The following is a 15,638-nucleotide window of genomic DNA, read 5'->3' as shown; positions in this document are numbered from 1 at the left end:
GAGTTCAGTGGTTCAACTCTGCACCCCATAAAGAAGCGCTTTCTTTTCTCTGTGCCTCCCTCTCCCAACAGTCTTTCTTGTTGGATTGCAGAGGTGGGGTTTTCGGTTTCATTTCTTGCCTTTATCTGACGCCAAACGTTTGTGTCTGGCTTCAGCCTCTGAAACAAGCTGCCTCCGTCTTCCACGAGGTGCCCTTCAAAGCGGGCAAGGGAGGGCTGCTTCCCTGTTCTTCTTCTTCTGCTGCTGCAGGTTTTGAACGCCTCTCCTCCCTGGCTCCGTTGGCCAACCATCCCTGGAATTGCGCCAGGAGTTGCGCTTTGACGCACCTGCCATTTAGGGGGGTCTGGACTGCTGCTGTTCTTGCCATTTTAATTTTGGCAAACCATCTATTGGAACCAGTCGGTTCTCTGCCGAAACCTGACTTCTCCAAAAACAAAACATGTCGCGCCAGGGAAAAGGTTAGCACTGAATTTTGCGAGAGCGCTGAGGGAGACAGGTACAAAAAGGGTGGCATGGGGGGGCTGTGAAGCCTGGCATTACACGGCATTCAAGAAGGAACATCCAAGACAACTTTGCTCTTCTGTAGCAACATCTGGGCCTTTGACTTGATAGAAAAGGCAAGGAAGAGGTCCCACAAGAGAGCTGCACAAATTGGCACATGTGAAATACCAGAAGACGCAGAGACCCAGCAAAGCTGAAATGATTCGGGACAAACAAAAGGAAGACCTTTCCCACACAACATAAGAACCCCCTGCTTCCTGCTTCTGCCATGCTTATGGGTCTCAGTTCCCCACAGGCACCTGGCTGACCCCTGGGAAAAGAGGAGGCCGGATTCTGATGCCCTGCGGGGCTCATGTTAGGTTCTTGGGTTCTCATGCCAAGAAGTCAGGAGTCATTTGCCCCCCCCCCCAAGGAATGGCCATCTCCATCAGCTGCCTCTTGGCAAACTGAGCAAGGCTGCCCCCACCCTGATATCTCCTCTTTCCCTCCCCCAGAATGAACTTTATGTTGGAGCTTGAAAGCTTCTCTACCCCCGTCCGTCCACCAGCTCTGTTTCCTTCCATGGAGCTGGCATGGCTGGCATAAAGGGCGCTTCCCACCCAAGGAAGGCTCTTTCTTGCCAAATATAACACTCACTTCTTGTTGTTGAGTCATTTAGTCGTGTCCGCCTCTTTGTGACCCCCTGGACCAGAGCACTCCTGTCTAGGACCCTCGTACCTACAGGACCGCCTCTCCTGGTATGTCCCACGGAGGACCTTATGGTCTTCAAACAAAAACACCTTGGAGGTCCCTGGCCACAGGGAGGTTAGGCTGGCCTCAACCAGAGCCAGGGCTTTTTCGGCTGTGGCTCCGATCTGGTGGAACGCTCTGTCACAAGAGACTAGGGCCCTGCGGGACTTGACATCTTTCCGCAGGACCTGCAAGACAGAGCTGTTCCACCAGGCCTTTGGCCGAGGCACAGCCTGACCCCCTCCTTCGGTAATCCTCACAGAACTCTAGCCCAATGGTTGCCAGCAATTTGATTTTGAATTGATATTAGAATGAATTGATTTTAGAATGCTGTGTTACTTTTATTGCTGTTAGCTGCTCTGAGCCCGGCTTCGGCTGGGGAGGGCGGGATATAAATAAAATTTTATTTATGTATATTATTATTCCATTGCCTCCCGCAGTTTGGTCAGACTCAGGCTGGTAGCTTTGAGCTAGGATGCAGCTGTTCCCAGGTCTGCGCTCTGTGGAGCAGCTGCAACAACAGGGACTCCGTTTACGCTCCTCACAGCCAGAGACTGAGCCTGCATGGGAGCTCCCTCTGCCCTTCCCTCTTCAGTCCCCTCCTGGTTCTGGGAGATGGAGGTTCAGGAGAAGGTGGGGAAGCCCCTGGCCCTGCCTCTTCCTCCTCTTCCTCCAGCTCTGAAGCCCCCCTGCCTCCGCCTCTTGCCTCCCGACTGGCCCAGTTCCCCACAAATCACTGCCCCCCTCTTTCAAGCCAGACTCCAGCCCCTCTTCCCGTGTAGCGTCCTGCCAGCCCCTGCCAGCATTGACCCCCTTTTCCTAGTGGCAGCCGCCACCCTCTGCACAGAGGAGGAGGAGGTCACCCCTCCTCCCCCCCCCCTTCATCCCTCTCTCCAAAACTCAGAGAGAGACTTCAGAAGGCAGCTTCAAAGGGAAGCCAAGAAAGGGAAAGTGTGAAGAGCCCCCAGGCCACGCAGGCCCAGAGCCCCCCAGGGCACCGGAGGAGAACCTGCCGTCCTTTGTTGCTATTGCCGGAGGCTCCCATCTCCCCGCTCCGCAGTCCCGCCACGTCCGCCCTGAAAACCTGGCTTTGCCAAATGAAAGCCGGCGCCTCCCCCGCAAAGAGACGGAGAGGGACCCCCCCCCCCAGGAGCAGAGAACTGTGGCTCTGTTTGTTGCGTCCATAGCCAACCTTTTCCCTCCCAGGAGCTCAAGGGGCTTCTCCAGCTCCTCATTTATTTCCCACAACAACCCTGCGAGGGAGATTAACCCAAGAGAGGGGGGAACTGGGGACCGGGAGGAACGAGAGAAGCTGCACTTCTCAAAATTCTCCCCTCTCGGATCGTGGGGGGGGGGCGGTCAAGGGGAGGCGATGTGCCACGGGGGGGGGCACCCTGGGAGGCTTCGAGGGAGGAGCAGCCCCCTCTGCGGCTGCCAGGCTCCCTCCCCCGCTCGGACAGGCAGCACTTACCTGGCTGCCGTTCGGCCAGGTAAACAACCACCTGTGTCAACAGCGGGGGGGGGGGCGGTCAGGTGCCTCCGCCCCTCCCCCAGCAAACGCGTCGTCGGCTTTCCGGCTCCGGGCTGCTGCTGGGAGACGCCACCCCCCCCCCACCCGAGGAGCCCGAGGGCCAGCAGTTTGGCCCGCGCAGGGGTGGGGTGGGGGCTCTTGATGCCCCCCGCCCTGCGCCCGGCTGGCTGGAGTCTGAGCGCCGGCCGGCCGACCTTCTTCCCCGAAAGACCAGGGAGCCTGGGCATAAAGGCACTCTGCACATGCCCTGGGGCACGGGGTGCGGCCCTCGTGTGGAAAGCGCCTCGCCACCCCGGAAAAGTCTCCGTGGCCCCGAACTCTGCCCATGCTCAAGGGTGAGCCTCGGCGCCGCCGAGCTGTTCCAGAGCGGTCCTCCTTCCTTTGCATGGCGGGGGGTTAGCTAGATGACCTCTGGGTTCCCTTCCCACTCTGCCAGCCTGTGATTGGCCCGCGCTCCGCCCCCGCCACCAGGGCATGTGCAGAGCTCCCCGCCTGCGCCGCGGACCGCAGCTCCCGGGCGCAGCGAGGGCCCCCGTCCGCCGTCAGGGGGCGCTGCTGGGCCGGCGGCGCGGGGTGTCGGGCGCGGGGCGGCAGCAGCCTTGAGCCGGGCGGCTGCGGAGGCGGCGGCGGCGAGCGAAGGGGAGGAGGCAGCGGCGGCGGAGGCGGCGGCGTGCGGGGAGGGGGCGTCAGTCTGCCTGGGCTGCTGCCCGCGACGCCACGCCGCTGAGCGCCCGCCCGCCCGGCCCGGAGGACCCGCCAAGGATGGAGGCTCCGCGCCCCTTCAACGAGTCGCTGCTGTGCGGCCGGACCGGGAACGGCTCGGCCGGCGGCGGCGTCTGGAACGGGACCGGCGGAGGCTGCGACGCTTCGCGGAGAACCCCGCGCGGAGCCGGAGGTGAGGAGGAAGGGGACCCCGCCCAAGGCATCGGCGAACCGGGACAGCCCCCCCCCAAAAAAAATTCCACCTTCTCTGCAGCACCGGCGAGCCTAATGCCGGAATCCACCCGCCACGCGCGCACGCGCGCGCATCTCGGCCGCGGAACTCCCGCGCCCACCCCGCAAGATCCCCCTAAAGGAGAGGGTGGGAGCCCCCATCACCGGCCCCCTTTTTGCCTGGGACACCCCCAAAGCAACACACACAACCGACACGTTCCTTCGGGGACCCCCTCGCGCTTCTCGCGTGGGAACTCTGAAGCGCCCCCCACCCGCGATTCCACACAGCCCCAATGGGGCTGGGGAGGGTAATGGACCTCCCCCCTCAGCATCCTAGAGGAGACCCCTGTCACCAGAAAATAGGGGGGTGTCTTTGGATAGACCCCTGTTTTCTGGTGAAACCCCCAACCCAACTATTTGGAGCCTCCCCAGCCCAAGCCCGGTTTGAGGCAGCGGGGAGACCCCCCCCCCCTCGTCTCCACGTGGTGTCGCCTCCACGTCCCTGGATCGGGTCCTCCAGCCTCCATTTCTGCCCTTTGCAGGTCCTGACACCCCTCCCGCAGTCCATCTCAGTCATTCCCTCCGGTCCTTGGAGGACTTCGGAGCATGCACAGAGTTCTTTTGTGGCCTGGGTGCTGCCGCGTCCCTCCGGGTTGGACCCCTGGCTTCTCTTCTCGGGGGGGGGGCTTTCGGGGGGGGGGCTTGGCTTCTCTCCTTTGGGTAAGAGCATGAGCTCTGCCCCTCGAGTCCGGCAGGGAAGCCCGAGAGCGGGAAGGTGTGCGGAGGAGGGAGAGCAAGATGAGGCGCGGGAGGAGGAAGCGTGGAGGGAGCTGGGCTTGGAGACCGAGAGGAGACGGGATAGCCATCTTCCAATATCGGAAGGGCTGTCCCGCTAGAATCCTGGAATCCTAGAATTGGAAGGGACCCTAAGGGTCCTCTAGTCCAACCCCAGCAATGCAGGAATCTCAGCTCAAGCATCCGGGACAGAGGCCGCCCAGTGGAACTCCCTCCCTTGGGAAGCTAGACTGGCTCCCCCTGGTTGTCCTTCCCTGGCAGCTGAAGACCTTTCCATGAAAGGGTTGGGACCCTGCTGGTTTCATGTCTTAAAATAGCTGAGAGAGAGAGAGAGAGAGAGAGAGAGAGAGAGAGTGTGCTTTTTTGGGGGGGGGCGCAGAGGGACGCATACCCCAAAACATTTTGTGAATCTAAGTTTGGCCTCATTGAGGGGCAGGATTTCAATATGAGTCGGAAAATGAGAGTTGTTGTTGTTGAGTTGTTTAGTCGTGTCCGACTCTTTGTGACCAACCTGTCTGGGTATTCTCATTTTGTTTTTCTTTATAAAGTAGGGAGATAAAAGGAAAACAAAATGAGAGTACCCCGAAACAATTTTTTAAAGAAAAAAGCACTAGATAGATAGATAAGGCAGACAGACAGGTTTATTCTATTAATGTTTCTTTTTAATTTTTTTAATGACTTCCTCCCCTGTGTTTTTAGCTGTTTATATTTTATCTGTCAGCCACCTTGCGTTCCAACAGGGGGAAAGGCAGGGTATCAATAAATAGATAACAAGAATGCCGGTGATGATAAGCTCAGCTTCAGAAGCAGAACGTGCCACCTTGGCAGGGAGGGAGTCCGCCCCCCTGTCAAATAGCTCTTACTCCCAGAAAGTTCTTCCCAATGTTTAGCCGGAAGGTGAAGCAAGGCTGTTTTCTGCCGCTCCAGAGGGATTCAAAGGGCAAGAAATGAGATTCCGACTAAACATCAGGAGTAATTTACTTCTTATGATTTGACAGTGGCGTGGTCTCTCTGGGGAGATGGTGAACTCTCCTGCCTTGGAGGTTTTGAAGCAGAGGTTGGACGGCCGCCTGCCATGTGTGCTTTAGCTGAGATTCCTGCATTGCAGGGGGGTCAGTCTAGATGACCCTCAGTCTCCCTTCTGCGAAAGAGAGTTGGACTCCCTCCTGGCGCGGCCTTTTCAGAGGCGACTCCCAGTTTGCGGAAGGCTCTCGGCGGGGAGGCTCACCTGGCACAATCATCTCATGGCTTTCATGCTGGGCAAAAACTTTCCTCTTTAACTAGCTCTCTGGCTTGTGTTTCTCTGTGACCTTTTAGAACCGGTATGGTGTTTTCAATGTATCTTTAAGGTATTATTTCAACATGTTCTTTGTTTTATTTTAACGTATCTCTGTAGAGGTTTTCTGTTGGTTGGTTGGTTGGTTTGCTCGTTTGCTTCTAAGCCGCTTTGAGTTGCCTTTGGCAAGATAAAGCGAGCCTCCAATTTAATAAATAATAATTAAAAGTACAGTCATACCTCAGCTCCCGAACGCCTTGGGAGTCGAACGTTCCGGCTCCCAAATGATCAAAAACTGGAAGTGATTGTTCAGGTTTTTTCGAACTTTTTTTGGAAGCCGGACGTCTTCCGCTCCTTGGTTTCTGAATGTCTCGGAAGTCGAATGGACTTCCGGAACAGATTCCGTTCAACTTCCGAGGTACAGCTGTGATCCTAACCCCTTCCTGCATTAATTCAGACAGGAGGTTTGGGAGGCGGAGGGTCTGGGTCTCAGAGGCACAAGGGTGCCAGGCAGTCATGCCCAGGGGTCTTCCCCCCTCTGGGGGAGGGTCAGCTGGAAGGCATGTCCTTGGCAGGGGCAGGGAGAGAGAGAGGAAGATCCGGGTTGTCTCTGTGTAGGTGTGCGCACAGCTCTCCACACACACAAACCCCTGTTCGGGGGGGGGGGGCTGTTGGCGCTGGCACTGCCTGCTCCCTCCTGCCTTCCGCTCCCATCTCTGCATGTCACGGCCGGCTGACACATCCTTATCAGCAGAAAGGTACCTTGGCAAACAGCAGCCTCTTCCCTGGGAGAAACCAGAGGAAGCAACACCTGGAGAGGCGTCCGGCAAGGATAGCAGGACGCCTGGGTCCTCTGGGATGGGTGGCGCGAGGGTGGGTGTCTTGGGTGGGCAAGGCCCGTCTCTGAAACGAGCCACCCTCAGAAAACTCCCAGTGGAGGCCAGCTGTCAGCCTCTGCAGGTTTCAGGGCCTGGCGAGGCCTCCATGGGCAGCAGCAGTGCCAGCGGCCTGCTCAGAGCAGGGAGGCTGGCATTGGAGTGGCAGGGGGGCGAGGGGAGCTGCCTACAGCTGTTGAGAGAAGGTCAGGCAGCAGTAGGTAGGAGAAAAGGGAATAACACCCCAGGGTGGTGGGTGGCACACTCAGGATATGGAGAGTTGGGCAGACCAGATCCAGAACTGCCACTGTCTGGGAGGGAGGGGGGATGGGCTGCTGCAATGCGCTCTGCGGGGGGTTACCTTTGAAGGTGACTCGGAAACTGCAATTAATCCAGAACGTGGCAGCTAGACTGGTGATGGGAGCGGCCGCCGGGACCACATAACACCAGTCTTGAAAGACCTGCATTGGCTCCCAGTACATTTCTGAGCACAGTTCAAAGTGTTGGTGCTGACCTTTAAAGCCCTAAAAGGCCTCTGCCTAGTAGACCTGAAGGAGCGTCTCCACCCCCATCATTCTGCCCGGACACTGAGGTCCTCCTCTGAGGGTCTTCTGCTGGTTCCCTCACTGTGGGAAGTTACAGGGAACCAGGCAGAGGGCCTTCTCGGTGGTGGCTCCTGCCCTGTGGAACGCCCTCCCACCAGATGTCAAGGAACTAAACAACTATCTGACTTTTAGAAGACATCTGAAGGCAGCCCTGTTCAGGGAAGTTTGATGTTTTATTATGTTTTTATACCTGTTGGAAGCTGCCCAGAATGGCTGGGGCAACCCTGTCAGATGGGGGGTGGGGTGGAAGTATTATTATTATAATACTCCCCAAGGAAGCTCATCGCTAAAGAGACACCCCCCCCAAGCTGAAGCACAGGGAAGCTGCAAGCACCCTAGAACTGTCGAGTTGGAAGGGACCCCCGGGGGTCATCGAGTCCACCCCCAGCAATGCAGGAAACAGCCACAGAATCCCGACATCCTGGGGGTAGCATAAGCCCCATAGCTCCTGGTTGGGTTCTTTGGGGCCAGGCCGGCCGGCCCGCTTGGCTGCCACCCCCCCTCATTCGGGGCAGGAGGGCTCACACTGGCCTCTCCCCCTGCTCTCTTCATGACATCATTTAAACTACATTACTGTATTTTAATATTTTGTTGGAAGCTGCCCAGAGTGGCTGGGGAAGCCCACCCAGATGGGCGGGGTATGATTAATTTATTATTATTATTATTATTATTATTATTATTATTATTATTATTATTATTATCCCTCTGCAGCAGACCTGGACGTGACCGTGCGGATCTTTCTCTACTCGGTGATCTTCTTGCTGAGCGTCTTTGGCAACGTGCTGGTGATCTGGGTGCTGGTGGCCAACAAGCGCCTTCGCACCGTCACCAACTCCTTCCTGCTCTCGCTGGCGCTCAGCGACCTCATGGTGGCCCTCTTCTGCCTGCCCTTCAGCTTCATCCCCAGCCTGATGGGCACCTTCGTCTTTGGAAAGGTCGTCTGCAAGGCCGTCGCCTACCTCATGGGTGAGCCGGGGGGCGGCACGCCGGCCGGGGGCGCCCTTGAGCCCCGCGCAGGGGAAGGGGCTTCCGTGGGTCTGAGACGGGACTCCTTGACCCTCTTCCTCTGTTCCCCACCCTCCCCCAGGGATGGCGGTCAGCGTCTCCACCTTCAGCCTCGTCGCCATCGCCATCGAGCGCTACAACGCCATCTGCAACCCGCTCCAGTCGCGCGTCTGGCAGACCCGCTCCCACGCCTACCGCGTCATCGCCGCCACCTGGCTGATCTCGGCTCTCCTGATGCTGCCCTACCCCATCTACACCACCACCACCACGCAGCCCGGGGAGCCCCACATCACCCAGTGCACCCACAAGTGGCCCGGGAGCAACGTCAAGCAGGCCTGGTGAGGAGCGGGGGGAGGGGGAAGAGCGCTGGGCCCTGGCGCGAGAGAGCAGAAGGAGAGCCCGGCCGGATCAGGCCCAGCAGCCAGTCCTCCCAGTGGCCAAATCCCCCCAGGGAGCAAGATAGACTGCCACTGTGACTGGGGGCTCCAGGAGGACCCAACGAGAACCCGGGTTGCTGAATCAGGCCAAAGGGGACCCGTCTGGCCCAGTGTCCTCTTCTCACAGGGGCCAACCAGATCCTCAATGGGAAAACCCGTAAGCAGGATCTGGGCCCAAGAGGACTCTCCTCTCCTGAGGGTTCCAGAAACTGGTCTTCAGAAGCATGGCTAGGAGCCACTGATAGCACTCTCCCCCTCCGTGAATTTATTTCTCCAGAGCCATCCAAGTTCGTGGCCATGAGGGAGGGAGTTCCACAGACTAACACTGCACTGCATGCAGAAGGACTTTCTTTTACCCATCCTGGATCTCCCATGTGTTTGAGTGTTGGGGAGGGCAGGGCTTTCTCTTGGTGTGCGGGACACCATGTCCCACAGAGCTGACGGTCCCCAAGCGGGACAGGCCTCCTGAGAGGCAGTGTGGTGCAGTGGTTAGACCTAGAAGGGACCAGGGTTCAGAGCCCAAGTCAGCTATGAAGCTGAAGTGGGATTTAAGTAAATACATGAAATATATAAATTGTTCCTGGATGCACCCCCCCCCCCCCCGGAAAAAAACCCCTGCACGTAGTCCCCTTGCACAGATCCAGTCATCAGAAGTGCTGCCCCCCCCCCCAAGCAGCACCCGCTGATCTCTCACCAGAGCAGTTGCAGCAGCGTGAAGAAAGACATAGCAGGATTGGGGCCCCGTTCATCCTGAGGCCTCCTTCTGCTCAGGCTACAGCCCCAGAGGCTTGAGGGGGAAAGTGGGGGCGCTGAAGACACAACTCCTTTGCGGCACTGGTTTAAAGATTTGGGGGAAGCCCCCAGGAAGCCATGGGGGGAGCACCCACGGGAGAAGCGGGGGGGGGGGGCAGAGACAGGCACAAATCCTTGCTCAAAGGGACGGCAGCATTTGCCCAGCCCCACACACCAAACATCTTGCAGTGTGCAAGAGGGAAACTTGGCGGGCGTATTATTGTTATTATTAATTGTTATTAATAATAATTCAACTTATACACCCTATACCCGCCCTATACCCGGAGGTCTCAGGGCCGTTCTCAACAAGACCACAACATATAAAATCAAACCAAAAGCAACAACCCAATATAACCTACCCACCCCCCAAAAAAAGAACCACATTCTAAAAGGGTGTTGGATGTCAATAAGATTAGCCAAAGGCCTGGTTAAAAAGGAACGTTTTTGCCTGGCGCCTAAAGGTGTATAATGAATGTGCCAGGCAAACTTCCCTGGGGAGAACATTCCACAGACGGGGAGCCACTGCAGAGAAGGCCCCGTTCTGGTGTTGCCACCCTCCAGATCTCTCAAGGAGGAGGCACGTGAAGAAGGGCCTCAGAATATGATCTCAGGGTCCGGGAAGGTTCATATGGGAAGAGGTGTAGCATGGATGTATCAGGGCAGTTTGAGTTGTGATGAGCCCAAGTTTTGCCCCAGAGCGCCTGTCTGCTTTCTGGGCTGAAGCCTCTGCACCTTGCTTGACAAGGGATCCTTTCTTCAAGCTGCAGTCAGGAAGGGAATGCTTTCTGGGAGGTCTGGAAGCCTCCCCAGTAAATTTGCCGGCCACAAGGACACGTGTCGAACGGCATTAAAAGCACGGCTCCTCCTTTTAGCTCCTCTGCACAGGAGCCAAGTTTAATGAGTAAAGCGGGCCTGAGAGGGCAGCCCTGGGCAGAATGTCGATGGGCCCATCAATCAGACTCTAAGTACCATCTCTTGACTTGCTGACTCACAGCCCTTTTTTAATTTAAAAAAAGCCATTTTGTACAGAAAAAGGCAAAGACCCGCAGATCAGAGGCGGTCAGAGTGGTGGATTTCTGCCCTTTCCACCCTTTGGGCTCTCTAAGAATGTAAAGAGCCTGTTAGATCCCAGTGGCCAACGCAATCCAACATCCTGTTTTTGTCTGTGGGAAGCAGGATCCGAGCAACTTGTCTGTGGGAAGCAGGATCCGAGCAACTGGAATCCAGGAGCAGTTTAACTCTGCGCTGCATGAGGACAGGCTTAATTTTCTCTATCCTGAATCATCCGACACTCAGCTTCATTGAACGGCCACGAATTCCAGTGGGAGGGAAAGTGTTTTGTGCCCATCGCAGAAAGACCGCATCAAAATGTGGGAATGTTCAGGGATGCAGGAGAGGAGATAATGTCTGCTTATACCCTTTCCAACTTGTGTAAACAAGTTCACAATTTAGCAGAGTAGCATTCCCCTTTTTTAAACTTGCTGCGGATGCGTTTGCTCAGGCTCTCTAATAACTATTCTGGTATTTTCCCCTTATTCCCTCATAAAAGATAAGACACAACACAGTCTTCTATAAAAGTATAAAAAGGTTTACTCACACATCATTCTGTTCACAATCGGATCCCAGAAGGCAGATTCAGCTTAGAAAAGTAACCTAACATATACCTAGAAACTATCTCATAAGGAGACAATCCCTTTGTCCTCTCTTGGCTGGAAGAGCATCTTTGGCTAAGCAGATGTTGCTTCTTCGATGCATGTAGTCACAGAGAGAGATGGCTGCCCTGCCCTGTGCTGTTGTCGTTACCTGCACAGGTGAGGCCACGCCCACCTCTAGTCACATGCAGAGGAAGTCTGTCCCAGCCCAAAAAGAAACAGGAGGTTGACCTGCTGGCTGGACATTCCTCCCCATGTGTAAACATGTTCACTCTAGGAAGGTTGTACTTGACTACTCTTGTATTTCACATCCCGCACAAAAATGTCAGAGACATTGCAAAATGGGTTGGCCGTGTAGATCAGCTCATGCTCAGAGGTCCTGTTTCTCCAACCTGTCTACAAGTCTCTCCATCAAGGTGCATGACAGTACCTGACAACGGCCCTTCCTGGCCTGTCTGAGACGTCCTTTGGGAATGCTGAATGCCTTGGCTCCCCATCCATGCCCAGAAGATGCCCTTTGGGCAGGTCTGCTTGGCAAGCTCAACAGATACTTGCCAGACTGGTTTTGCAGAGGGATTCCCTGTGGCGTGACTTGAGAGGGTCTCCAAGGCTGACCGGGGGGCTCAGTTGCTGCTGTATTGCTCTCTGTCCTGCTTACGTACTTGTGAGTTTACCTTGTGCAGCACCTGGGAGCGCTTTGGCAAATCCAGGGAGGAGAGTGAGGCCTTTCTCAAGGGCAACCATCTCCCCTTCCCTCCTGGCCAGGTCCGTCCTGCTGCTGGTCACTCTCTTCCTGATTCCAGGACTGGTGATGATCGTGGCCTACGGACTGATCTCCCGGGAGCTCTACAGGGGCATCCAGTTTGAGATGGACCTCACCCGACAGGCCAAAGGTTGGTGTGGGGCAGGGGTGGGAAAAGCTGGGGGTGGGCTCATCAGCTAAGCCGGAGGCTGGGGGGAGGCAGGGCAGCGGGTCTCTGGGCTTGTAAAGATGCACAGGCCTGGATACCCCCCCCCAAAAAAAAAAGTTGTTGAGGTGTCCTGCAAGACCTTTGCATCTGTACAAGCCTTCAGATCGTGGCCAGAGGGACTCGTGTAACGGAGTCACCGGCAGTTTTGATCCTCAGAAACCCATTTTGCTGTTTATTGGGCTACGTTTTGAAGCTTGTTCCTCATGTTACCTGTGCACCTAATGTTGGCCACCCTGTTGGCTCTGCCTGAGGACGGGCGCTGTGTTAGCAATGTCACAATCATGGAATCGGAAGGGAACCCAGGGGTCATCTAGTCCAACCCCCCAAGGAAGCAGGAATCGGAGCTAAGGAACTCCTGAAAAGCGACGACCATCCAACCTCCAAGGAAGGAGACCCCCACCACCATTCAAGTCACATAAAAGGTGGAGCGAGCGTGAAGGGAGGACCTGAACCCACCGATTCAACTCACAAGAAAGGAGATTCTGCCTAAAGATCAGGAGAAACCTTCTGGGAAGATGGTGGCCTCTCCTTCCTGGAGGTTTTCCAGCAGAGGTTGGGTGGTCATCTGCCTGGGACGTTTCAGCTCAGATTCCTGCACTGCAGAGGGTGGACTGGATGGCCCTGGGGGTCCCCCGCTCTCCCGGGCCCTCCTCACACGCCCTTCCCCCTTGTGTCCCCCAGCCCAGCAGAACGGGGGATCCGCGGAGCCCCTCCCACCTTGCGCGGAGGAGGGCGACGGCTGCTACGTCCAGGTGTCCCGGCCGGCGGGGGGCGCGGTGGAGCTGTCGGTCCTGACCCCCGAGGACGGGGCCCAGCAGGAGGCGGCTCGCGTCAACACCTCCCGGGCGAAGCTGCTGGCCAAGCAGCGGGTGGTGCGCATGCTGGTGGCCATTGTGGTGCTCTTCTTTGTCTGCTGGCTGCCCCTCTACGCCGTCAACACCTGGCGGGCCTTTGACCCCCAGGCCGCCCACCGCGCCCTCTCGGGGACCCCCATCTCCTTCATCCAGCTGCTCTGCTTCGCCTCCGCCTGCGTCAACCCCTTCGTCTACTGCTTCATGAACAAGCGCTTTCGCAAGGCCTTCGCCGCCACCTGCTCCTGCGGCCGGGCGGCCCCCTGCTGCCGGAGGCGCCCTCGGCCCCCCGAGGATGAGCTCACGGCCACGGGGGCCTCCCTCTCCAAGTTCAGCTACACCACCGTCAGCAGCGTCGGGCCCCCTTGACCCTGCCAGGGAGCTCCGGGGGGGCTGCCCCACATCCCGAGACCCTCCCCCCCCCCGCTCCCTCGCACGCCCTCCCCTTGGCTGTGTCTCTGGCACCCCAAACCTTTCCTCCCTGGCTCCCCTCTTACTTTGGTAAGGTAAGTCAGAAACCTCCGGGGGGGGGCTGCAGAGGGGACTAAAGCAAGAGGGGCGTAAAGAAGAGCTGCAGCGGGTTGGACTAGATGACCCGGGGGTCCCTTCCAACTCTACAGTTCTGCTATTCCTGAGACAATGCAGGTGGGGCCCATTCACACCTTAGCTTAATCTTGAAAATACACCCCACTTCACACCACACACCCCTGTGTCTCCTTTAGTTCCCCCTCGCCCCCACACCAAAAGCAGCCTCTGCCCCAGACTTCCTCCCTGCTGCATCTGGAATTTCCCCGTCCTCTGAAAAATCTGAGAAGGACAACTGCTCTGCTCCAAAGGCCCCCCTGCTGCCTTTCCCTGCTGGACACCTGGGTTGTGGTTGGCTTGTTTGTCGTCTTGTTGATTTCGGGGTTTTTTATGTGGATGTTTTTTATGTGGGAAGCAGGGCTGCTCTGAGGGCGGGTGGACATGGAAACCCACTCCCCAAATCAGTGGCCTCGGGTGCAGGTTTGGTGGGCCATTCCGGAAGGGAGCAGCCTTCCTGCCGTGCCTTTCCTCACCATGGCCGCCCTCTAGAGAGCCAGGCAGGGGCTTCTCAGGAGACCCCCCACCTGAGCCAAGATGTTTGGCTGCTGAAGGTGGGAAACAAACTGGTGGTCCCCCCCCCCCGCCATCCCACCCACAGGAAGCCACTTGGGCTGGCCGTGGGACCTGGCTTGCCCGCTGGCAAGGGGGCGACCCCTCTTGTGAGGCAGACCCTGCCACTCTGCACATGCCCCGAGGCTGCTCCCTGCAGTGGGGCCTGGGGTCTGCTTCCCTGTGCCCCTTCTCGCTGCACACACCCTGCTTCTGTTTGTGCCAGACCCCCCCTTTTAGCGGGGGTCTGGGGTCTTTTTCATGGTTGTGTGTCTGTCGGAAAATAAAGGTTCTCCAACGTGATCTGCCTCGTGTCTCCTTCCTGCTTTCAGCGCGGCGGAGAAAGTGGCAGGCTGGTCTCAGTCCCTGGATTTTGCCGGGGGGGGGGGGGAGAGAAATACCTGGGGATGTGGGATTTTTGCTCTTTCCTTCCCTTGCCTCCCCCACCCCCAGGCAGCATCACTTTCTCCACTTAAATATGCCAGCGGCTGTTGAATCATCCATTCTGGGGCGATGCTCATCTCCTGTGCCTTTTCTGAGCTGTGGGAGGAGGGGGGTGGGAGGGGGTGGCATGGAAACGGCCTTGGTGGGGCCTCTGGCAGCCTCAGCTCCCCCCCCCCCAGCCCTCCTCGCTGGAGCCTCTAAGCACCAGAAGAAGGAAATGAAAAACACTCCCCACCTGATCCCCAGTTACGCTTTTGGGAAGGGGGGGGGATGTTTCTAGTATGCCCACAAAACCAGCAAGTGTCCCGATTTTCCAGGGACAATCCTGGAATTACAGAAGCCATCCTGGTTTAGGATTTGATCCCAGAAAGCCCTGGGTCCCTTTTTCCTTCCCTCTACGTCTCAGAGAATAATTAAAAGCATAACTGTATTTTCCCTTTTCTTGCAAGGAATCCTCTTCAGAATAAGGGAATTTCCCTTTTAAAAAAGACAGCTATGATTTAAAGTGGCGCAGGTGCAAAAACGCAATTCTGTTTATACTGGAAATAAAATTCCTGCACCAGGTGAAAAAAACGGCAAAGCTGGGATACGAAGAAGCCCTTCCTATAATTTTAAGGAAAAGGTCACTCATCCACCCTAAAGTCTTTCATTGCAATTCTTCCTTTATTCGTTTATTCCATTATTGTAAAGGGAGCCTTACACGGTCTACTGAGAAGTAACTCCCACAGTATTCAATGGAGCTTACTCCCAGGTAACTGCGTCAAGACTGGGCAGCCTTGCACTGCAATCCGAAGCATTTTTACTCAAAAGGGGTTTGCTCAGTCCCTGCTCCTGCCAACCTAGCAGTTCGAAAGCACGTCAAAGTGCAAGTAGATAAATAGGTACCGCTCCGGCAGGAAGGTAAACGGCGTTTCCGTGCGCTGCTCTGGTTCGCCAGAAGCGGCTTAGTCATGCTGGCCACATGACCCGGAAGCCGTACGCCGGCTCCCTCGGCCAGTAAAGCGAGATGAGCGCCGCAACCCCAGAGTCGGCCACGACTGGGCCTAATGGTCAGGGGTCCCTTTACTAAGTTCCTTTGAGCTCAATAGGATTTACTCTCTGGCTTTA

The 15,638-nt window shown here is 56.7% G+C and overlaps 2 protein-coding genes across 3 annotated transcripts in view; one reads left to right on the top strand and one right to left on the bottom strand.

Annotated features, from left to right (window-relative positions):
- HPX (hemopexin) overlaps positions 1–15,638 on the bottom strand; it is a 512,404-nt gene that overhangs the window by 374,275 nt on the left and 122,491 nt on the right. The gene's annotated exons all lie outside the window — the stretch shown is intronic.
- CCKBR (cholecystokinin B receptor) lies at positions 3,463–14,381 on the top strand. Of its 2 annotated transcripts, none has more exons than XM_083436631.1 (5): positions 3,463–3,656; positions 7,960–8,211; positions 8,333–8,588; positions 11,897–12,024; positions 12,784–14,381. In XM_083436631.1, the coding sequence occupies exons 1-5, from the start codon at positions 3,524–3,526 to the stop codon at positions 13,320–13,322; spliced, it is 1,308 nt and encodes a 435-aa protein (XP_083292757.1). In that variant the 5' UTR covers positions 3,463–3,523; the 3' UTR covers positions 13,323–14,381. The 2 variants fall into 2 exon arrangements, with proteins under 2 accessions (XP_083292757.1, XP_083292756.1); XM_083436630.1 differs by having other exon boundaries at positions 7,957–8,211.

This window comes from Podarcis tiliguerta (genome assembly GCF_965153285.1).
Source record: "Podarcis tiliguerta genome assembly, chromosome: 4".
NCBI lineage: Eukaryota > Metazoa > Chordata > Lepidosauria > Squamata > Lacertidae > Podarcis > Podarcis tiliguerta.
Note: the sequence above shows the minus strand (reverse complement) of the source record. Positions and strands in the feature narration are given on the sequence as shown.